General features: G+C 30.6%; 1 protein-coding gene across 3 annotated transcripts in view; it reads left to right on the forward strand.

The window, feature by feature from the left end:
• Positions 1-24,591, forward strand: part of LOC143248985 (far upstream element-binding protein 1-like) — a 100,029-nt gene that overhangs the window by 30,957 nt on the left and 44,481 nt on the right. For all 3 annotated transcript variants that reach the window (XR_013027312.1, XM_076498077.1, XM_076498078.1), the window contains 3 exons: positions 3,646-3,685; positions 10,154-10,224; positions 10,593-10,722. Coding sequence is in view for 2 of the 3 variants with exons in the window: in XM_076498077.1 (XP_076354192.1) it covers positions 3,646-3,685; positions 10,154-10,224; positions 10,593-10,722 (241 nt within the window). In the remaining variant the exon portion in view is untranslated. The remainder of the gene's footprint in view (positions 1-3,645; positions 3,686-10,153; positions 10,225-10,592; positions 10,723-24,591) is intronic.

Raw genomic sequence — 24,591 nt, forward strand, 5'->3', positions numbered from 1 at the left:
CATTTGCACTATAACGTTTGATAAAGCATGTGTATCTTCATAAAATTTGGTATACTTTAACCAAAGATTACAAGTTTTTATACACAAAAAAATTAGATATTTTAATAAAATATTTTTACTAAAGGTTTGTTTGTAAAAACGTAGCATTTTGTTACTAGTGTGAGTGTATTGTGATTTCATGTTTATGATTAAAAAACATTCTTCTTTGGATTAACTGAAACTTCCTAAATGCATTTCACATGTATGGTTTGAGTAAGACTGTTATTTTCTATATTCTTACTATGTGGGGTGTGTTACTTGACCAACCTCATCACCATCATAAAAAAAAAAAAAAAATATAAATCATGCTTTTCTTCAATAAAACTTGAATATCGTATGTTTGTAAAAAGTGTTTCTGATTTATAACTCACAAAATTATGTTTATTTTCATCAACAAAGCATCTAGTAGTTTTAATAAGAGTGGTCTTGTGAAAATTTGTGGGAAGAAATCCAAGGAATGGTATTAAAATCTGAATTATGTGATTCATGTATTGCATGCGATATATTTTCATATACAACAGTTATGATTTAAAAAAACAACAACAAATCCTTCGTTCTTCTACTTGAATATATCTCTCATATTGAATGAAGAACAGTTTGAAAATGTCTTTTAAAAACTGCAGAAACGACTGATAATGATATTAGTCTTATGCAAGAATAACTGATTAGTTGGATATAGTCAAATAATGAACTGATTATTAAATCATTACCAAATCCTACTAATAGTCCAGCTATATTCATTTACATAGTTTTTGTTTTAGACCAGAAGTCTATTTAGTAACACATGAAGAACTATTTCATCCAGTTTGTGAGTAGTACCTCAATAAATTATGAAATCAAAAATAATGAAGGGCCTTGGTAACATTTTATTGAAAGATTTGTAATTTCTAGTAAATTTATTGCTGCTGCAAGTTCATTTCTGTAATACTGAAACTTCATATTTCTAGTAAATCTTTTGCAATATATTACATAGAATAAGAATTATAGGTTTTAGTAATGTTTCCTTTGTTAGTTTTAGTTGTCACTTTAAAGTCATTGGATAATGCCTGTGGTAATAGCCCTTGTATGTGTTGGGGATGTTCCATCTATCAGACAAAATTCAATTGTTGATATTTAACTAGCCATCAGACATTGAAAATCAATTTAGAATATGGAGTTAAGTGCTTATACCCATAATGTCTAAATTCTTATTGCCCTTCACTATCTGCAGCCAGTTGTGGGAAGGCAGACACCCTTAAATAGTTTTTACAGTTCCTGAAGTAGAAATTAAACCACCTAAAATTTTTACCACATGAAACTCTCAACCTCTGCCCTTACAAATAAAATTAGATAAAACTTAATAGTTCTTATGTAGTTCATAATTTTCAATTATAACACTGGAAAGCTGAGACAAGCCCAGCTATTTGAAGTTAGTCTTTCTGTTCTGGTATACTGCATTCCAATTTTTAACAGTTTTCAGACACTTCGTATAGTCCATGGCAGATGCCAGTAGATACTTCTTGGGACTTGACTTGCAGTCTTCCTGAATTACAACTTTATTGTCCAATATTATAACTTCTTGTATTTATTGACATGAAAATGTATAGATTTCACTAAGACCCTTCTGTAGGCATTTAACTGAAGCAAGTCCACAATAAATTGAGAAATTGAGCTTGTACGTGCAGGTGGTAATGTTCTCCACTGTTAAACACTACAACTATTGTCTGCAATTAGCATGTTAAAAAAAAATTACTCCCTACCCCAACTGTCCTTTTCCTGTAATTTCTGGGAAGGAGTATGGAAGTCATATGCTGCATGTCACAGTTGTAATATTTAATGAGATGGTATCACTATGTCATCAGACACAATACTTAAATCCAGGTTGTTCTGTCTCATTACTCAGCACATGTTAATCATTGAAAGAAAATGTAATATCCATTACACAAACAGCCTTTAGAATAATAAGGTACCTGTTTGCCCTGCCACTAGCTTAACATACTGATGAACTTAACTACTAAATCTTTTTCTTCCATAGCACTGTTAAGCTTAGTATCATAAAACATTTATTTTGAATTGTGATATCTAGTGTGTATTACCTTGCATTCCTTTTAATTAAAAACCATGTGCCATTTACTCGCACAACTAACCAAATAATTCAGTCCTTTTGTAGGGCATTCTCTTCACAACCAACAACTCACAAAACTTTGTCATTAGCAAATTTAAATAACATTTTATTCATTTCTTCATCTGTGGCATTGATATAAATCAAAATGAGAAAAGATGCTAATACTGAGCTCTGGAGTACCCTATTCATAACATTAATCCAATTTGACTGAACTACATATGTAACAACTACCTGTTTTCTTCCATAAAGTGTGTTTTCTATCCAATGAGGTAATCCATCTCCCACACTATCAGAGACAGTATTTTTAACATGCTTTTTCATGCCTTTTATGTGGTACCTTATCAGATGCTTTTTTAAAATCCAGATATGTCAAATTTACACATACTCTAACCCTAGTGAAACCAAGAATTGGTGGTTAGTACGTTTTACCAGCTCCTCTAGTCTGCAAGATAATTTTCGTATGAATTTTTCAAATAGCTTTTGAGGATGTATGCATGAATATCTTAAAAAAAACAACAAAAAACTAAGTACTTAGCTATTAAATGTAATATGACTATAGATCAATCTCGTTTAACTTTTGAAGTAAATTATTATGTTATGAAAAGTTTAGATTCGTGACATTCTAAAAAAAATTTCTTCATAGTGATAAGGAATTACATTAATATATTTACAAACCATATGTAATGTTGACCTATTTTCTTGTAGTAAATACAGTTAATAAACTTGTACTTAAGAAGAGGTTTTATCAACAGATTAAACTTTGGATCATTTGTTTAATGTAGTATATTAATTTTATGTTTTGTTTCTATCCAGAATTTATTCTTACATACGCAACAAACTGAGACACAGTAGTTTATTTTCATGTGATAAATTATGAAAAATGAACTAAATATTTATGGACCTTTCAAAAATAATAAATGATTGGTGTTTAAGTTCGGATGAAATAAAGTGGTAGTAGTTTTTCTAAAATATTTGTGGAAAAGTTTTACACTTAGAAATTCATGTTAGCAATAAAGTATTAAGGCCAAAATCCATTTAAAAAGAATAATTGAGTATATTTTATGAATTTCATGAAACAAGTGCAAGTGTAAATTATTCTACTGCACTATGACAGTAGTTTTAAAAAAAACACCAACCTTAGTTAGAGTCTTCCTCACAGTTTTGCACAAACAGAAAAGGAATGTGCTTGTGTAAGTTCCCTTGAAAATATACCTGTTGTAGGATGCATATTGTACATGTGATACAAATTTTCAAAGTCCCGGTATTTTGACAAGGATGAGTTTTCTGTTAAATTTTGATGTTTTTGCAAAATTCACTAATAGCTGCTTTAACACTGATATTTGTTTAAATTATAACTTTTTATTTTGTAAGTTTCTTGTTTCAGATTGTTCCCAGGTTGCTGATTTTATAATTTATATGTAATATTAAAATTGTAACTATGTGGTATGATTTCAACATATAAAGGTAATTCAAAGCTAATGAGATCTTTAATTATTTTTCAGCATTTGGTGCTCAGTTAGCAGCAATGAAACAGCAGATTAGGTAAGCTTACTGAAAATATTCAGACTTAAAAGATAAGCAAATCTAAATAGTAAAAGTTGATATGATTGGTTTAGAATGTTTCTGACTTAGTTTGGTATAGATTATTCATCAACTGTGTACTATTTTCTCAGTGTGAAACCTATATGTATATAATATTCAAATGCCTGTCTGTCACATACTGTACCTCCTGGACAGTTAATCACAGAAAAAATTGAAATGTGTATAAAAATGCTTCTTTTCAGCAGTACCTTATAGAAAAAGTATTCATTTTTCACAATCCCTACATTTTCGTATCAGTTTCACCATCAATCTGTCAGTCTTTTTATTTACAGAAAAACCAATCTGGGAAAACAATATATGAACAAAAATGTTTATTTTTATGAGAAAAATTTAATGAAATGTATATATTTGTTGTTTTTTAGTTTATAAATATTCTCTCCTCCTCCAATATTGGTATTATATACATGCATGATTTATTGTATTATGACAAGGGACTTGTCTGGCAGAAAAAATCTTTGCAGCTACCTAGTGAATCTGTTGTGTTGGGTGCACCATTTTTATCAAAGCTCAAACATTTATTCTATATTGCACTTTGTTTCTTTTGCTTAAAAACAAATACATTGTAATGTTCCTTATAGAAATAACACATGGAATGTAAAAATCCAGTTGTAAATATCCCACTAGACTGGATTGAACTGATTGCATATTTTTATTTATTCATCACTGTTTGAACAGGTTTCTGCTAGTATACAAATATATTTCAGATGAAACTGAAAATATCAGCCTCATAAGAAAACATAGAATTACGCAGTGAGTGTACCTCTTTCAGCACCATTAAGTCTATATCTGCAGTCTTTTAAATTCATTATCTCATGGTGAAATTGTTCTTGTAAATATTGTGTTTATAAAAATAATAAATATACTCAGAGTGGGCTGTAATAATATTAGACACATTACCAGGATTATGCATGTTTATTTTATTGTTACATATTAGCAGTTCCTTAAAAGTGATATGTGAAACTGCCATTTGGCAGCTAACCTTATAATATCAGCATCAGTTACCCTTTCAGTACATGATAAAACCTGTGTATGGCTTTTGTTTCTTCTGTAAGAGTTAGGCAACTTTAACAGTAATATGAAAATGAAAGTAATAACAGAAGTAAATAATTAGAAATAGCACCTTCTATCATAATTATTCATCACCATCACATTTTGCTTGATTAGTCATAAAATACTTGTACATGCATATCAGGGCCATTGTTGCAGAGGTAGAACAACATGGAAGTCAACTAAATTATCGTCCACACCAGTAATATTATTTTGAATTTATGTAATCCCAAATGCATTGATTAAGCACAAGAATTAGCTCAGGAAAAAAAAGTATTAAAATGAAATTAACATATTACTTTCATTTATTATATTGTCTACATTTGCTATGAGTACATAAATTCTCGTGCTGTGTTAGAGCATGTCTTACTTGCTTTACTTCTGAAAATTGGTACAGATGTGGCAGACTATCAAATATGTTGAATGGCAACATAATTCAGAGTTGCCATGATTTACACTTGCATTTTTTCCTTGGAAAGATTCACAACCAAACTTCTTACAGCACTTGCAAAAAAACAACAACACCCTTGATGCTCAGAAAGTGATTATTACAAAATTTCTTCGTGTTTATTTCTCAGTTTCCACTGTCATTTGCAGCTGAATCCAACTCACAATTATCTTTTATCTGTACTAACTAAATGTATTGCATGATATGCATACAGAAAGGTCACAAAAATCCAATAAATAAATCACTAAATGTTATCAAAATAGGGGTTGCAGTACTTGCTCATACATTAATTTTTCAATCATTGACAGTTTTAACTGGTGCTCACATACAATGCTTGAAAATCAACATCTTGGCTGATTATTAGAGCAAACTAACTGCTCCTGTAATGCTTCATTTTCTTTCATTGTCAGAATCATTCTTCTTCTTCAGCTTTAATTCCTGGAACAACCAGTTCTCGAATTGCTTGTTAGCACTCTTGTTTGATCTTATTGATGTGTTTGGTGCTTTTACTTGCATAACATGATCATTATAACTCATAGCTCACTACTTTGAGCTGGCGACAGACAAGATGAATTTCAGACAGAACCAAATTTGTTAGGTACTGTGGGTACATGACATATTTAAACCCAGTTGTGAGAAACAATTGTTTAATTCTTCACCACTTTGTTGTAACAACTCTTACCCACAGATGCTTTAACTCATTTGCTGACATGCATAAGACCAATTACTTTAGGGCAATTCTCTCAATGGGAGAATCTACAACTCTTAAGTGAGAGTTTCCCTAATGTGCCCAGTTTTTTTTCTAAGGGAGCACATGTGGTACCATGTTTTATTCACTTAGTGTTTTAATCAAATTTGGCATGAGTAAACATTTCACATTTGCAATGGTTTATATTACTCCTTGATGTTTCTCCAACCCTTGGACTATAGAAAGTTCAAAGTATGGCTCTGATAACTACAAACTCATGTCACAGGTGGGCTATCATGTCTTGTTGCTTCATTATAAAGAATTATGCCATTGCTTCATTTTTAATTCCTTACCCTTTTTTGTGCATGTACCAACCTTTTTACGTAGTTACATTCAAACATTAAGTTTACTCAATTTTTTATCAGTATATATGAATAAATTCAGCATTAAAATGTAGTTAAAATTAAATTTTAATATTACACAAGTTTTAAGTTCCTATTTTTGTAAGAAAATCTGTAATTATATCCTCCCTGGTTTGGATGCCTGTAAATAAGGGGACTTTTTAGATAAGGTTCTGTCTTTTCAGTTTTCTTCCTCTGGGATCTGAACATCCATCCATGTGTTTGTTGTATTGGGTGATTTGCAAAGGGGAGAAAAAGATCCTGATGGTTGAGAGGTCCAACCCCAACATACCATTCTGGCCTCAAATTTCAGTAGATGAATGTACCCCCTTCTCAAAGATCAACCAACTGGTCCTCTTGGGCTAAGGCAAACTGAGTATCAGTACTTAGATGCTCTCAAAGGTTGTTGTGGATGTGTGTCCAATGCTGGTGTTTGGGTATAGGGCTCACAAAAACCTGGCATTGCTGCAGTGTCCTTATTTTGCATTGTTGGGCTCCATGGTGGATGGGGTCAGTCAGCACTGAATCTTTCTCTTTTTCTTATGGATTCCTCCAATCCTCCAAAAAACAAAATAAAGAAACAGCTTTTTGGTAAATGGTCTTGAAAACTCTGAACAGCATTTTCCACCCCATTCAGCACCTGTACCTCATTTTATCATACAACATTCTTTGTTAGATAAAGCTTTAAGGCAAATAGCTACCTTTCTTATTCAGATTATTTGTTCATGCCCTTGCTTACTGGAATCTACATCAGCTGACAGAGACTGGCCCACTTAACCCAGAGTAGGGTCTGTGGAGGTTGACAGACCTCCTAATAATAATAATAATAAAAGACGTGGTCATAAACTGAAGGGTTCTACACCAAGTTTTACTCCACCTGAATAAAAATGTCCACTTTGATACATTTGACTTGTTGAGGTTTTCATTCTAATCTGAATGGTATTCATGCTTTGATTGATTCCTGTCATCCTGTAATGTCTTTCCTTGTAGAAAACATTCCTGAAACTTTCTGACACAGTCACCATTTAGCCAGAGAAATTGATAGTTTTTGGGCATTGTCTGTTTTTATATATTGATATTCTGTTCTTGTGTTCATTATTTAATTAAATAAAAAATTTAGAAAAGAAGTATCATTTGTATAAATATAATGGGTTTAAATTTCATTGACAGTAAATTGCAATAGAAATAAGTCACAGGTAAGTACTTGTTTTATTTCATGTGCATATTCTATGTATAGTATGATAACAGCAATTAAAATATAAAAGTTATAAACTTCTTAAGTTAGTTAAAGTAATGTTAAATAAGATAATGAAAAATATAAATTGTTCACGAGGTTTATTTGCAAGCAGCTCGTGTTTTGTAATTTGATAAAGTAATATGAACTGCATGTTTGCCAAGCGATTTATAACTTGTGTGGTGGGAGTGTTAATTCAACGAGGTTCAGATATTAATTAAACAGTGAAATTGAGTACAGTTAATTGTAAACTGTTAAGAGCTTTAAGCTACTTGTGATGAACAGTAGTGGTTTGCTGTTAAGATTTGCAATTATCCTAGAAAGTAAAAAGGCTAACTTAGATTTATCTCTTCATTTTTCTGTGTTTGTTAAGAAATGGTTGGTCAAATCACTTGACCCCATGTATAATTAATGGAGAATATAACAAATACGTGTAAAGTTCTTTTAAAAGAAAAAAGGTTGAGCTTTATTTAGGCAATTAGGCATTGTTTGAAAAATCTCAAATGTCATTTGAGTAATCTCTAAAACCTCTTAAATACATTTTAAACATTTGTTTTCAGGAAAACTTTATATTTTATATTCTATACCTAATTATGTGAGGACTGTCACTTGACCAACTTCACAACCATAACAAATATATTAGAAAATAAATATAAGTTATGGTTTCTTCATGCTAGAATTACTACATGTTATAACATGAAAATACAATGTTTGTTCTAAGTAACTTAAGTCTCTTAATGCTTTATATGATGATATATATTAATTATTTTCTATTGTAATATTGATCTTTCAGTCATGCCTACCTAACATTACATAACTTGCATTGATGAGATGCATGTGCACCCAGGTCACCTATCCAGTAATATAAAACTGACCATTAGTCTTCCCTGTTTTGGCTGTATTTTAGTAGACTAGTATTTTGTAATTAGTCATATTTCAGTTAATTATATGTTATATATGTATGTGTATATATATTGTTACTGTATCAAAATAAATTATTAAACTTATTTTTCTTAAAGTACACAACAGTAAATGAAGTAAATCAAACAATTGTCTCTTATCGATATGATTTTTTTACTCGGTTATTGCTGGACATAGATTGCTAAGCCTTTTAACATTTTGGAAGTGGAAGATATAAAACAATTTTTTTTTATGTTTTATACATACAGTTGAATAACCAAAATGATTTATCATAAATGATTACACTGATACCATAAAATTCCACTATAGTTTATAAAGCTTAGTAATTAAGATATATTTAGATAAAAAAACAATATGATACTTCAAGCAGATTAAAGACACAACCTAACTTCTTGGATCGAAAGAATGTGATGGCCTTTTCACAGATTAAAATGGCTGATAAAACTACTAGGGGGACATTCTAAACTGTTAATTGAGTATTCATGTGTCACATATTGAAGTTAGTGTATATTAGGGACCATTTCCAAAACTAGAAAGATGTGAACAGGGCCACTGTGTTTGATTCAGTATATAAACCATATCTCAGCCAAATGAAATGGTATGAGGTTCTTATTTTGTATTCTAGCATGATAATATTAAGTAATATGAGTTCCTAATTTGTACAAAACTATAGACTTTGTATTCTGACATCACAAACATCTAATTTTAAACAGTGCTGCATTCAGCATACCATGTGACTCACTAAAATCTGTATTTAGATGTGTTCTTTTAATACTTACTTTTGAATTAAGAAATTAACTTATAATTCAAACTTTAATATTATATATAATCTACAATTTGATACCAAATTACTGACATAAATTCATAAAATAGTAGTTCAGTGAAATTTTGAATGCATGTCAACAAAGCCGATGACATGGCCTTTGACCTCTGATGTGTTGCAAAAAGGTTAAGAGAGTAGAACTATGATTAAATAAGATTTCCTGTTTTTTGTTTAATCTTTCTGCTTTACTAGATAACTTTAATTATTTGTGCATGTGTGTGCTTTTATATATATCATTTTCTATATCTCATTCTTTTCCGTAACATACTTCATTATAGAATATTTGCTTTCTGATTTACTCTAAATCTCTCATTGGTCCTTATTTGTGACTACAGAGTGAAGTTCCAAAGCATTGTTCCAGACTCGTTCACTAAGTGTTTTTTCCATATTCAAACCCAAAAGTGCGAATGCACCTCTTAACTTTTCGTCCATAATTGTTTTCACAATAAAATATCATTAGATTACCTATAAAATCATAGTATTAGAATGTTTGAACTACAGGAGTCAATCTTTAACCACTAGCAACTTCATTAAAGTCATTTATTATACATTATTAATTTAGTGCTACTTGTTTTTATTTAACTGAAATAAGTTTTTTTTATAACAAAATATTGAGAATATCTTATGAAGTTTGAAACGGAATTTTTTGTGATGTTTACTGATTTTTGTTTTATTACTGTTATTATAATTCACGATTTCCTAAAGCCTAATTTGAAGTACTAATGAGTAAATAGCAGTTGTGTGCAAAAAAGATAAGTATTTTATAAAGAGTAGCTCTAAAAAGTACAGACAAATAATGTAAAAGATATCTTCTTTATTTTATAGTTTTCTTTCTTTTTTATACAGTAACACTGCATCAGATTCAACCAAAATTATGAATGAAGAATACAGAGTTCCAGATAGATTAGTTGGTTTAAGTAAGTGTTTTTTTGTTTTTTTTTCTGTTATGTATTTAAAAATTATCCTGATACGGGGATGTAACTAGTCCAGAATTTTGAGTACAGTTTTTGTGATAATATTAAATACGGTATTTGTGCTTGCATATTGTGTGTGTGCAAAAAAGATTATTCTGAAAGTATATTTTTTTACAATTTGTATATTTATGCAATCCTGCATAACTTCAAATTTATTATTATTCACTTGTTTATAGTTCTTAAGGTTTTTCATCAATTTGCAGTATTTGACAGTTTGAGCTTTGTATAAATATTGTATTTTCACTTGTTTTATATTGTAATATTACTGTAGTAATTTAAGTGAATAAATGTTTATATTAAATTTCTTACAGTTATTGGACGAGGGGGAGAGCAGATCATGAGGCTGCAAGCTGAATCAGGTTGTAAAATTCAATTATCTTCAGAGAGTGAAGGAAAGTTGGAGAGAACTTGTGTACTGACTGGCACTAAGCAAGCTGTAGAGTAAGTCATTTGTTTTCTCTTCACTGAGTCTTGAGAAATAAAGTTGAGTGCTTGAATAAGTATAAACTGAAGAAACGAATTGGCACCAACTTAAGTAAACCAAACCAAAAACTGGTTGAGTCAATTATAGTATTCAAGGTGCTATTCCACTTTTTTTTTAAAAGCCATAATGGAACATTTTTTCCAGTCTTGCATAGAATTTTATAATGAATTATCCTTCCTCATATAGTTTGAGATGTGAAAGTTTATTTTGCATGAGCTTTCTAGACTGGCATGACTGGCCATCTACAGAACCATAACACGTAAAGAAAAAGTTTGAGTAATCTGTTAATTCCACAGCTACATACTATTCAGTATAGTATGAGTATTATGTGGAGTACATTATTATTTGGTTTACATATTTAAAAATAGGAATATTTGAAAGAACATCAAAGCATTTTGACAGGTTTCCAGAAAACATTTTAATATATTTGTATTTGAATACTCAGAATTTTAAAACAACCTTTTTAAGTGATAGAATGACTTTTCTCCAGAATACCAAAATATTGTATTGTTAAATACATAGCTCGGTGTGGTTATGGTATTTCACAACATATAATTAAGTATTAGATCATTGATAGACACAAATTGTTAACTCATTTAAATAAAAAATAAACAAGGAGTTACCATGTTTTATAACTCATTAGAACCTTTTTGGTTTCTTTTTAACTTTTGGTTGATGTTAAACTTTATGCTGTAGTATTAGAAAGAAAAAAAAGCCCATATGGTTTAAGTGTTAACTCAACTCTTTTGCAGCTAGTCAGGTATCAAAGGCCATGTCATCACTTTGTTAACTTGCATTCAAAAGTTTATTGAACTATTTTATGAATTGCTCTCAGTAAATTTGATATAATATTGTAAATTATAATTCAAACTCTAATATTATGTATATGTTAATTTATTAATTTTGAACTACTTATTAAAATAACACACCTGAATATCCATTTTTGTGAGCCATGTGATATGTTAAATGCAGCAGTGGTTAAAATGAGATGTTTGTGATGTCAAAATACTAATTCTATAATTTTGTACAAATTAGGGACTCAAATTACTAATATTATCAAACTAGAATACAAAATAAGAACCTCATATCTTTTTATTTTGCCAAGATATGATTTACAAGGTGGCCTGTAAGTCCCTACCCATCCATATATCTTATGTATCCAGTGTATCTGTGTGCTGTTCCTCATTCTCGCTGCATAATAAGTACCCGCGTACTTGTTACAATACGCTCTTCAAGTGTAAATGGGCTTACATCGGCCATATTGCTCTGAAAAAAAAGAAACAAATTTATAATACATTCATAATTGAATATAACATAATAACATGGATGGGTAGGGACTTATGGGCCACCCTGTGTATACTGAATAAAACATAGTGACCTTGTTCACCTTTTTCTATTCTTGGAAGTGGTCTTTTATATATACACTTATTTCAATATATGACATATGAATACTCAATTGACAGCTTAAAATGCCTCCCCCCAGTAGTTTTCTCAGCCATTTTAATCTTTGAAACTAAGATTTCATGGAGGTAGGTTGTGCCCTTAGTCTGCTTGAAGTTCTGTATTTTAGGCCAAAATACAGCTTAGGTACAAAGCTTGTTAAATTAGTGTAGAATTCTGTGGTATCAATATCGTAATTTGTGATTTTTTTTGGTTATTTAACTGTATACGTGTGTGTGTATAAAGCCTAAAAAGACTTTCTTTCATGTCCTCCAACTGCAAACTTTTAAAAGGCTTGGCAACCCACTTCCAGCAGCAGCTGATTTCAAAGGTCATAGCTAGAAGAGATAATTGTTTGCTTTACTTTTTTATTTAATATTCTATATTTTCAGAAAAATAAATTTAATAACTTATTTCCAAATAGTAATAATCTGTATACGTATATAGTGTATAATAACTGAAATATAACTGTCTATTACAAAATACTAGTTCACCAAAATACAGTCCAGACAGGGTCACTATATAAAGACTAGAGGTCAGTTTTATATTATTTGATATGGTAACTTGAGTGAATTTGACCATACCCAATAATATAAAATATTTGTATTTCCATGTTATAACTTAGTCATTCTGGTACAAATAAAAACTTAATTTAGATTTATTTTCTAATTTTTGTGATGGTTGCAAGGTCAACCAAATTGACAGATCCCACATAGAGTAAAGAAAATAACAGACAAAATATGAAGTTTCACTGAAAACAATAATTTGAAATGTATTTAAGAGATGTGCAAGATTATAAAAATAATATTTTTTGAGATTTTTGGGTGGAAAAATAGCTTTTTAATTATAACAGAAAAATCAGTTTTCACTCATACAAGTAACAAAACAGACTCTACTTTCACAAACAAATCTTTCTTAGAAATAAATGTGACTTTTTGTATCCAAAAAAACTTAACAGATTCTTAAAGGACCAAATTTTGTGAAGATACATGTATTGCATCAAATGTTGTAGTATGAATACTTAATGTGTGCAGGTGTATATACAAACTTCTGTATATTATACTGAGCCTGTTGCAAGAGGGTTCAACTAACATTGTTGCTTGTGTGTGTGTAATGTATTTTGAGTTAACCTACTGTAGTATAAAATTCTCACCTTATATTTTAATAGTTTTTCAACATTTTACATTAAATACAATTCAAAACACTTTCAGTTGATAAGTTTTAGTATATGTTATGTGTTTTTCATGCATGTTTTTTGATGTATTGACTGTTTCCAGTTGTGTTTAGAAGTGGCTTGTATTCTCTCTAAAATCCCTTTATTCAGACTTCTTGGACTTATGGTATATTTGTACAATTATGAAGTGTTTTTTGTTTTTTTTTAATCAAAACAATATGATTCTTAAAGTTCTGATGTTGTAAGATCCTAAACATATTTTCATTACTTTTAAATTTCCTTTATCATTAATTAATAGCTTTAGGAATCTTGTGGTGTGCCTTTTCATTTAGATGATTTTGTTTTACTTTCTCCATTTTTTTCATTGTTATATAAATATATTTGTTTTTTGCCAAAGCACATTTCATATTAGTTCTGGTGGTATTATACTTTTTAAAGGTATTCCTTCAGCTTTAGCATGCATCATCTTAATTCTGTAGGCTTGACCTCATTCATTTTGATTGGCCTTATAATTACAATGTAACCATGAATTTATGCAAACTATAATTAGATGTACTGAGTGTATCTGCATAAAATTTGGCAATCTCCCATAAATGTTATAAGTCTATTGTGCACAAAATTCAGAATTTTTAGTAAAGTATTTATACTAAATATTGGTCTTTGAATTTCTGAAACTTTTTTTAAGTACAAAATGATTTTCATGCTAAGGATAAAAATGCTTTGTTTTTACAGTATTTGTGATTTGTCTAACCTCTAAAACTTCATAAATGAATATCAGAAGTTTTTTTCTTGGTAAACTATATCTTGGTAGTTATTTTCTTTAATACTAATTATAATAAAATTATTGAATTAATGAAAGTTATGTGAAATAACTTAGTTCCCTGGTTTTCCTTTTATGAGTGACTCCATATTGTAACAGATATGGAGTCTTTTATCTTTTCTAATATTGTAAGCTACTAGTTTTTCACATTTGCTTGCATTTAGTTTTATTGCTTTAAACATGTACATGTACAATTTCGATGTATGCAAAAACAGTTATCACAGTGCAATATTCATTTATTAGAGCAGGATATTTTTTTTTAAGATCATGTTACAGTTGCAACGCGATACATGCATGATAGGATATTAAGTATCACCATAAATTTTCTCATTTTAGTTGCATTTATTACATTAAATAAACATCTGTCACAGTCATTTTCTAATGATTGTCACCATACCTTATGAAATTTAAATTTTTGTGATTTTTTTGGATAATAAAACAATTTGGATTAGTTTTGAGCCAAGGAGGCTTAAGTGTTATTGGATATCATCACCATCAAATAAATCAAGGTTTTGAGCTGGATATTGGTAGTGTCTGCTCAAGTTTAAGTAGTTAATGTACATTGATAGTAAAGCAATTTGATTAAATATTGAATTGTATGCTGTATTTATTACATGGTAAAATATTTGATAGAACAGAAAAGCATGAAGTTCAAACAACTGAAGAAAATTTTCTTTCTTTTGGATTCATAATGAAGACTCGTATTTGTTTTTTATCATAATGACATAATACTCTGTATTTTATTCATTTTTAAATTATTTTAGCCTTTCGTGTATTAAACTTGCTAATAATTTTGTTTTTATGAAATGCAATCTAAGGTCACAGTTTCAAATCCTCATTCTTTAAGCTATGAGTGTTATAAAGTGGTGGTCAATCCCACTATTTGTTTGTCAAAGAGGGGCTCAAGAGTTGGTGGCAGTTAGTGATGATTACTTGCCTTCCCTCTAGTCTTTTACAACTTTTGTTGTGGTTATTAGTTAGACATAGTTAAACAGTAACTAAAACAAACATGAAGCTATTTAGAATGAACAATTTTTTTTGTATTTTCCTGATACAGTCTGCAGACATTATTGGAAGAAAAATTATAATTTAGGTTTGTTTCATAGTTTGTTATGGTGATTTCAAGGTTGGTCAAATCAACATACCCCATATAGTTAGTTAGGGTTGACAAAATGACATAAAATATTTGTTTAGAAGATTTTAGAGATTGTGCAAATTACATTTGCACAAAATGTAATAGTTTTCAGCTGCTTTTTTCTAGTCTTAAAATCAAAATAATCTTGCATGTTGACTAGATAAAATTCTGAAAGTAAAAATTCTTAAATAAATCTTTGATTAAAATACTTAATTAAAAAATTGATTTGTTTGTGTATGTATGTATGTATGTGTGTGTGTGTGTGTGTGCAGGTGCATAGGCCTTATAATGCTTACTGATAGTCTTAAAATCTTGTGAAAATGCAGGTATGTTATCAAAAGTTATTTTGGTGTTTGCATAGTAGATGTAATGCTTTTATCTATAATCAGAGAAAATAGAGTTATAATTCATACCTGTATAATTACATTTATAATTTGAAATCAGTATCTCATTTCATCAAATGTTTTAGGAATTGATGTGTAAATACAGAACATGGATTCATTTATTTAAGTTAACTTGCATTTAAACTTTTTTGTCAGAGAAGGTTAACAAAAGTGTAGTGTATGTGGGTAGAAATGGATGGCAGATTTAAATACATAAAAAATAAAAAGTTGAAATAGTAAAAGGAGAATACATAACATCAAAATTATCCTACTTCCATTTTTTTTACTCTGAATTTGTAGTAGTTGTCTAAAGTTTAATCTCTATTTATCTAAAATGCTTGGTAGCTGTGATGCAAATGAAGTGACAGGATAGATTAAATTGCAATAATTCTAACATCTGTGGGAGCTTATTTTAAAACCTTCAAAAATGAGTGGGAAAAGTGAAAATAATAATCTTGTAAATAAGCAATTGAGCCCAGGTCAGGATTATGGAATAAAGCCTATGGTTTTTACAGGTGAACTTCCATATTTTGATACATGAAGTAAAATGCACTATGCATTAAGATCAGTATCATAAGCACTTCATTCTAGTGCTCTTGCAAGTGTATGATGAAGAAATGAACAAGAAACAGGGTAATGGTGGTCATTTGCAATAGTAACAGTCCCCACTCCATACTTACAAAGATCAAAGCAAAATGTTTATGCACAGATGCATTAACCAGTGTGATAGTGGTCACATGAAGGAGAGGCTCAATTGATACTTTGCCTGTCTGAACCACAAATCCACACTGATATGGAAACCATCCTTAGTTTGGACAAGATAACCAGGATCATAAATAGTCTAAAAATGGGGTTCCAGGTCCAAATGGAAATAGAAGTCGTTATCTTTCAGAACCTTATGGTAGTCAGCCTTTTAAGTTAGCATACGAGCATCCGTGTAGTTGAAATGGTGCCTTTGTGAAATCCTTATCCAGACTTATGAAGGATTACTCTTATCTTAAAGGCCATGAAATCATCATTCTGTAAAACATCTGTGAGAAGTATCCTAAAGAAGGTTGTATCTAGGAATTTGCTTATCACATTAATCTATTACAGTTATCATCAATGCTATTGAACTTGCAGCTGATACATTGAAATGATTTGAAACTAATCAGAATACTGACAGTCATTTAGATCTTGAATATATGTACATTTAATTTAGTTGCCTGTTCTTGCTTATACAGTACTCATAATCTGCATCAGTGCAACTTGTATCAGGTAGATCATAGATGCATCAATTATTTGAAAGATTCATCATGATGCATGGAAGCTAACATTCTACTTTGTTAACTCTCAACTCTGATCTGCCTCAAGGATCATCATACTCACCAGTCTTCTTGTGATAATATTGTGATAAACTAGGATCTGGACAACTTTGACAGTCCATTCAGATATTATGTGCTAATCTCTACTCATGGCATTCTTGTGTACAGCAGAGGCACTATCACAACTGAAGTGAGAAGCAATGCAAGTAGATGGTGCATTGACTTAGAGGTGGTCATAAATCCTGCCAAAGCCACATATGTGCCCTGCACCTGGTGGGAGTGGTGACATGGATAAGCATCACAACCTTTTGCAGGCATTGCTATCTCTATGGAAGAAACAAAATTTTTACCTGGGACTAATTTCTTGTAGAAAACTCAACTTACTATGTGTAACTCGCTATGTGTAACTGTGATAACCAGAGCTACCAAAGATTTCAATGCATTGAATATTGCAGCAGGAAATAAAAAGTTAAAGAAAAATGCCTGTTAATGCTCTGTCAAAGTCTTATCTTTACCATCTTGAATTTTGTGCTGTCAGTGATCTATATGAATGTTATATAGCTGTTTAAGTTTGAAAAGATGCAAAAACCTTTTTTCAGACTTGTAAAGACCATATATTTGATTATTGAGCCACTGCTTTTATCAAATGGGTTATTGTAACTTCTCAGTGAGGTGCAGATGTCAACCTGAAAATCACTAGGAGACAATCATGGATGGGTAAGTGTTATATGGCCACTTCTTCGATAATGCAACACTGTCAGATGTTGGACATCTTCCTGTATAATAAATACAACTTGAATTTTTGGAAATCAGCCTAGACTAGAAAAAGTTTGTAAGCATTTAAAAAAAAAAAAAAAAAGGTGGAGAGTCACCTGTCATCAAACCCAGAAATGATTCGTACATCAGAGATAGTAAAAGAGCTGGTTGGACGTTCACTGTCTGATGGAAAAATAATGTTCTGCTAAAGGATCCACTGAAATTTATAAATCAAACTTTTACGTGGTTGTTTAAATCAGTGAGCTAAGAATAGTACCTCAACATATTATTTGCTGGTGACCAACAGGTAATACTGCATTAAATTCAGAGTAGTTGTTTTTAAGATGGCTGGTAGAATCCAAAGCAACTGAATAGTCAGAAGATTGTGTGAAAGTATGTTCTATGCTATGCAAGGATAAAGTTGATAAGCTCGTAAGGGAAACTGCTTTGTTAAATCTTGCTCAACTCTACTCACAAATCTACTCTGTACCAGTTAAGTTAGAGTAGCAGCCATCTCCTGAAAAAGAAAATACTGTAACCTTTAGAGCCAACTTACAAAATACATTGACAACTAACACCTTTCTTTTATTGCTACACTTATGTGATTCTAAATTTTAGTATGTGTATGTGTAATAGTTTATATTTGAATTAGTTTAACAGCTTTACTGACATTCCTTGTGACCAGATTATTATAGTGGATGTTTTGATTGTTATGTGTTTCTTTATTCAGAAAACAATAATTGCAGAGATATCTGGAAATTGTTATTGTGTCTGGGTGGACCCTTGGCCAGTCCATGTTTTAGACCAGAATATGGAAAATGTCTAAACAAAGCAGTGTACTGATAAGAGGGTACAGGGAGGTAAAGCCCCCAACTGAAATAGTTTTTTTAGCAGTTATCTAATAAATAATAGAAAATGAATTTTAGGTTTTCAGTCAGAATGGTTACTGAAGATTGTTTGCAAAGATGTGAATTTTTATATGAAATTTTTACTGATTAACATTGAACAAAAGTCTTTTTAAAATGTTCATTTATTCATTTTATTTTCATTATAGCAAAACCCCAGACTTAATGCATAAGCATTGTGCCATAAAACAAAAGCTGTTGTAAAATAAAGAGCTCTAGGTCTAGTCCATTGGTTATAATGTGCACTAATTTATCACAGTAATCATTGCTAGAATATTCCAGTTAGATGTGTGATAGCAATAGCAGCCAAATTCATTAATGCTTGAAATTTGTATTCATGGGGCTATACTGTTAGCTATCACAGTATACCAGTTGATTCTCTAGGGTACTACTACACCATAACCAACTGCTTGACCATTTGTTATTCTTCCTTAACTTTCAATAGATGCACTGTTGGTGCTGAGGTAAACATTTTTACTGAATTTTTGGGCAAGTACTACTGTTTAGTATCATAGAAGTCCAAAAGTTTCTCAATAGAATCATTACCCCATGCTTCTTAGTCAGTGTTATTGATAAAAGGAATGGGTCACACTGACAGCACTCAAAAATGGTCATCAATTTTATATCAAGAATTTTGTAAAATGTGGTCACTACAAAATAAAGGAAAATTCAGTGGTGTATATAAGGCTAGATTTACATTGTCTGGTGTTGGTGAATGATATACCTCCTTCCCAACAATGGAAACTACATACAGTTAATTATTTTGTCTGTTTGAAATATTCATTGCTGTTGAGTTGTGAACTGTTATAAGTGGAACAAATCTGATGTTCTGTAATATTTCATTGATGAAAAATGTCTGGACAGTCTGAAAGTGTATAGACTTGGCAAATTTTCCCATCTCATACTGAAATATAAAGATAGTACTGTCCTTTAAGTCCTTTCATCTGATCTGCAACGCAAGGTTTATGCATTTATTTCAAGCAAAAGAAACTGAATACAGTGCATTGTTGGCAAAAAGTTTTGTTTATTAGTGTAGTGGATGCATGCAGTGTATTTGAATGCTAAGGTTTGCAAAGTAGCTAGTTGGATTTGTTTCACTGGAAGCAATGTTTCTTGTCATTTTACTGAGCACAAAGAAAGACTGCTACAGAAGTAAACACTTTGGAAATTGTTATTTCTTAAGTGTTAAAAGGAAGATATTCAATATTTATTTCAAATCAGTTTATTCAATATAAAACAACAAAATCATGCATTTATATACTATTGGCATAAAAAAAAGTTCAAACAACAGCAAATATATGTTGGAACACATTTCTTTGTATTTTTTTCCACTCGTGATTCCATCTTCAAGATACTTCTTTCATTCAGTCAATAGGGAAGTTTTTTGTGAAGTTCTCGTACAAATCGTACAAAGATGCATTCTTACTTCTTAATTTTTTTCCTCACGTTAATTTTTCAGCACATGAAAAGTGGTGGATTGATGTTGATATCAATGTGTAATATAGGAATTGCAAAAAATTAATTATATGTCCTGTAGAGTCCTCTGATAAAACATGATTGTTATTTTGAGATAAACTATTTAATTTTCAGGTACTGTGTGTGTATAATTTGTACTATTTGTGTACAGTATGTGACTCTTTCACAGTAAAAGACTTGGTACTTTCTTTCCCTATATATATATTTCAAGCAGATTACAACAATTCCACATTTTGACATGCTGCTGGTTTACATAAGTTTCAAGTCAGACTCATCAAGCTGTATATTTTTTAGTAGAATATGAAATTGTGTATATACGAGTGTATTTTCAGCTGACTTGCATATACTCATATACTTCTTCTGTACACGTGCTTCATTACAACTTAATGTTTTGCATTTTTAAAAATAAAAAGTTTAATGTCTACAATGAAAGTATGCAAATTAGTCTGATCCAGTTGTGAGAATAGTGAATAATGGAATATTTCTTGAATAATTGGTTTTGTTGTAAACTCAAGGTGCTAAAAATGTTTTGAGGAAGCAGCATGAACTTGATTAGTCAATAAAAATCAGTAGTGTATGGGGTGTATAATTATCATACATTATTGTAAACTATACTTCTTGTGTTATAACATTAATACTTTGTGTAACTCTTGATAAAAAACCTAGACTAAGATTGAACATTAAAAGATGGATGTTGTCAAAATAGGCTACTGCTGTTACTTCTCTAGTTTTTATATTTATATACTATACTCTGTGCAATTGAAGATAACTTCATCATGGATTAGTGTGTCTCCTGTTTCCTGTACTGATAAAACCAAATGTTATTTACTAGTTGGAATCAATAACTTATGAAAACCCCAAAAAAGTTGAATAACCCCAGTACTTTCTCTATATTGCAAAATAGTGAAGAAATTGGACACAAACTTAGCTTACCAAATTTCAGTATTCTTTGCAAGGCAACACTGATCTGTCTTTATTGATTAAAGAAACCTTCCATGTCAAACAATTTTTACCAACGCTGAATAACATGCAGCCTTTTTTAAATTGCACATTTTTTAACATGTACTGTATTTTTGTTTCTTGCTCCTTAACTTTCTGTTTATATTTTAGTTTTGACTGAATTATTATTATTATTGGAGCAATATATTTTAGTTATTACGATGCAATTCTTTTATTTTACTTTAGATACTGAAAATGGAATCTGTAGATTTCCAAAACTTTCATCTGTATCCCCTTCTGTTATAATAAACAATATTTCTCTTAAATATCTATTTTATTTGTGGAACTTTGTTTTCCTCAGACCACTTGAATACCTAGTATAACATTGTTAGTAAACAAGCTGTTTGGAGATGAGTAAACAAAGATCAGTAGCTGAAACCAAACTGTTAAGACTTAAAGGAAAGCTGTAGATTTAAACACTGTTCAGATAATGTGCATTGAAAACTTTATTGTGAAGTTTCATGCATATCATGAGTACAATGTAAAAATAAATGAAAATTGTAATCCAATATTGTTATCAAAAAGTTACTTGAAGGTTAATAAAGTAGCATAAAACTACAGTAGAAACCAAACTGTGAAGAGTTTACATACAAATTGTAAAGTTGTACATTGCTCAGAGAAACACTGAAAACGTCTCATAAAACTGAAACACTGTGTGTATAATTATACTGAACACTGAGCATAGTGATATAATAAATGCAAATTGTATTTAAGATAGATAATAAACTGAATTTGTATGTTCTTCAAAAATATATGCATAGATAAATATGTCTGACAAAACATAACCTGTGCTAAGAGTGAAACATTTAAAAATTCAGCACAATGTGCGAGTTCTGAAACATTCAAAATAAATTGATATTTGAAACAAAGAAAATAACTACGAATGTCATGTGATGGTTTAAAAATAAATAAAGAAAAGAAGTTATAAACACTGAACTTTACAGAAAATAAAAGAGATCAGCCTGAGTTTTTTTTTTCCCCAATTAAAAGCACTAGAAATGTGATCCTGAATTTATTTTCAGAATATTTGTAACAAGTGTAGAAGTTAGAAAAACCTAATTGGCCATCATGTACTGTCCAGCTTAATTTCAAAAAAACAAAACAAAACAAAACCTTTTTAAAGAGCCTCAGAAGTATGATACTTTACACATGTATGAAGTGTGCACTGCTTGCAAATTGTATTAATTAAATTGTGTGTGAAGGCACAGTCTGGATCTTTTCCTTTAACCAGTAACTGCTGGAAAGTGTTTCCTAGGTGAAAATTGTTCACATGTATCTGACAGAGCCAATAATGGAATACTTTCCTTACAAGATGGCCTTTCTTTACTTGAAGATAGTGGTTTTATAAGGGATTCCACGGTGGCTTGCTAATTCTGTTGCCTCGTTATCTTGTCACTTCCATTACTGTATTAATGTGCATTGCAGAAAGAGCAGGGATATCTTTTTTTTTTTTTTTCTAATCAGTCCGATTCACGACAGTCAATGAGCCACAGCTAAAGAAGCATTAATTCTTATATTTTTTTAATTTACTTGAGACCATCACTGGGAAGTAGACCCTATGTTTCCTACAAGTGTCAGTGTAAATGCCAAGTGAATGCAATGCATTAATCAGATTTGAAGATGTATGAAAGTTATCAGTAAAGAGAAATTATTTTTTCTGAGATGCTTTTCCATCAGAGTTGTTACATCTGTGTCAGCTAAGCCTCTAGAAGTTGTAAGTCCTTTATCAGAGTAAAATCTAAAATGTAGAGTTCACACAAGGCGTCTGCCAGAGCATATAACTTGGTCCTTCATTTTGTAGGCTTGTTGGGTAGATATTGCTTAAATGAAATTCCACTCAGTATTTGTTCCTAATTAGATAGTACCTTAGAAAGGTTGTTATAGTGTGCTGGAAAACTCTTTGTAGATGATCATGTATGTGCTTGACTTTGAAAGGTTTATCACACAAAACATTTGTTTTAGGTAGATTTTTAGCATTGTCATTTAAATGCAGAAAAAAGGATGATAGTTAGGAATTTTTCTCTGGAAAATAACAAAGAAAACCAGGGTAGGTGAAGTGAAGGAAGGGTTGGCCAGTAATCCATAAGAGATGATGAGCTGCCATTCTATGTATATTTTTGATGTGTATGTGTAAAGGCCTAAAAATAAAAAACATTATAAACTAATTTTGATCTTGGAATCTTGTTTAAATGTTCATTTCAAGAACAATGATATGTATGAAAAATGTGCCATTTCATTTCTGCATTAAAGAACGTCTTACCTTAGCTGAGATTTCAAGTGCACAGATCTGTGCATAACAAGCTCTTCTATGTGCAACAGGCTTGGACAGCTGACTTTTTCCTATCAACCAAATGAGTTCTTGTTCATTTGAGAGCCCTGCAGATATTTGAAACTTAGGATTTATGTGAAAACATGAATACACAGTACTGATTGTGTAGACAAAACACATTCAAATTAAAAAGAAAAAGTGAAACATGGATGGTCGTTTGACAGAACATCTAGATTATACACTTCCATAGCAGAGTAGGGAATTCATACTATCATACTGCAGTACTAGTAGATGCAAAGTACAACAAACTGTGAATGTTGCTGGCAGTTAAACAATTATTCTTACTGTTGATGTGATTATTTCACTGACTCAGTAGACATATTTAAAGTATAAACATATTTGAAATAATTATGAAGCAGATTCAAAATTTCTGAAATCTATATGTATGTGACATCCTAATTAGGAATAAAATATGCAGTCCTAATTTTTAGGCACAGCCCTTTGTATATACAGCAAAACACATTATTCCAGAAGTATATTTTTCTTTCATCATACCTTATTTTTTATATCTTGTTTCCACCTCAGGTTTTCCTTCCCATCCACTGTAAGTCTTTCTTAATATTGGGGATAATCATTTCAGCAATGAGTTAATATAAAAGAGTCCAAGGGCAAGAATTAAAAGAATACCTGTCTTAAACTTTACAAAATAACCACAGGTTCAGTGTGAGATCTTAACACATTGACTCCCAAGCCTATTTTGCAGATAATTTCCAGGATCCCACTATTCATTTATATATATATATATATATATATATATATATGAAGAGTCTAAAATTTTTCTATCATGTTAGGTACAAGGCAAAGATGTTGTAAAGGTCATTGTTGATCCATGAATCACTTGGGAACTAAGAATGCATTTAGTCTTACTGTCCCACATGACCAACCTATGAGTCATGCTAGACTTTCTTAAGCATAAAATTTTTGGCATATGAATCTATGTATAATAATTATTTTTTGTATTTTTCAGATATTTTTAGTATATTTTCTATGAGATGTGTTGAAATGAGTTCTAGCCAATCTGATGTGCCAGTAAATATTTTTTATGCTTTCAAAAAATCAAGATCAGATTCTTTGGAAATTGGGGAAAATTGATATACTGAAAATA

Source organism: Tachypleus tridentatus, chromosome 4 (genome assembly GCF_004210375.1).
Source record: "Tachypleus tridentatus isolate NWPU-2018 chromosome 4, ASM421037v1, whole genome shotgun sequence".
NCBI classification, from domain to species: Eukaryota; Metazoa; Arthropoda; class Merostomata; order Xiphosura; family Limulidae; genus Tachypleus; species Tachypleus tridentatus.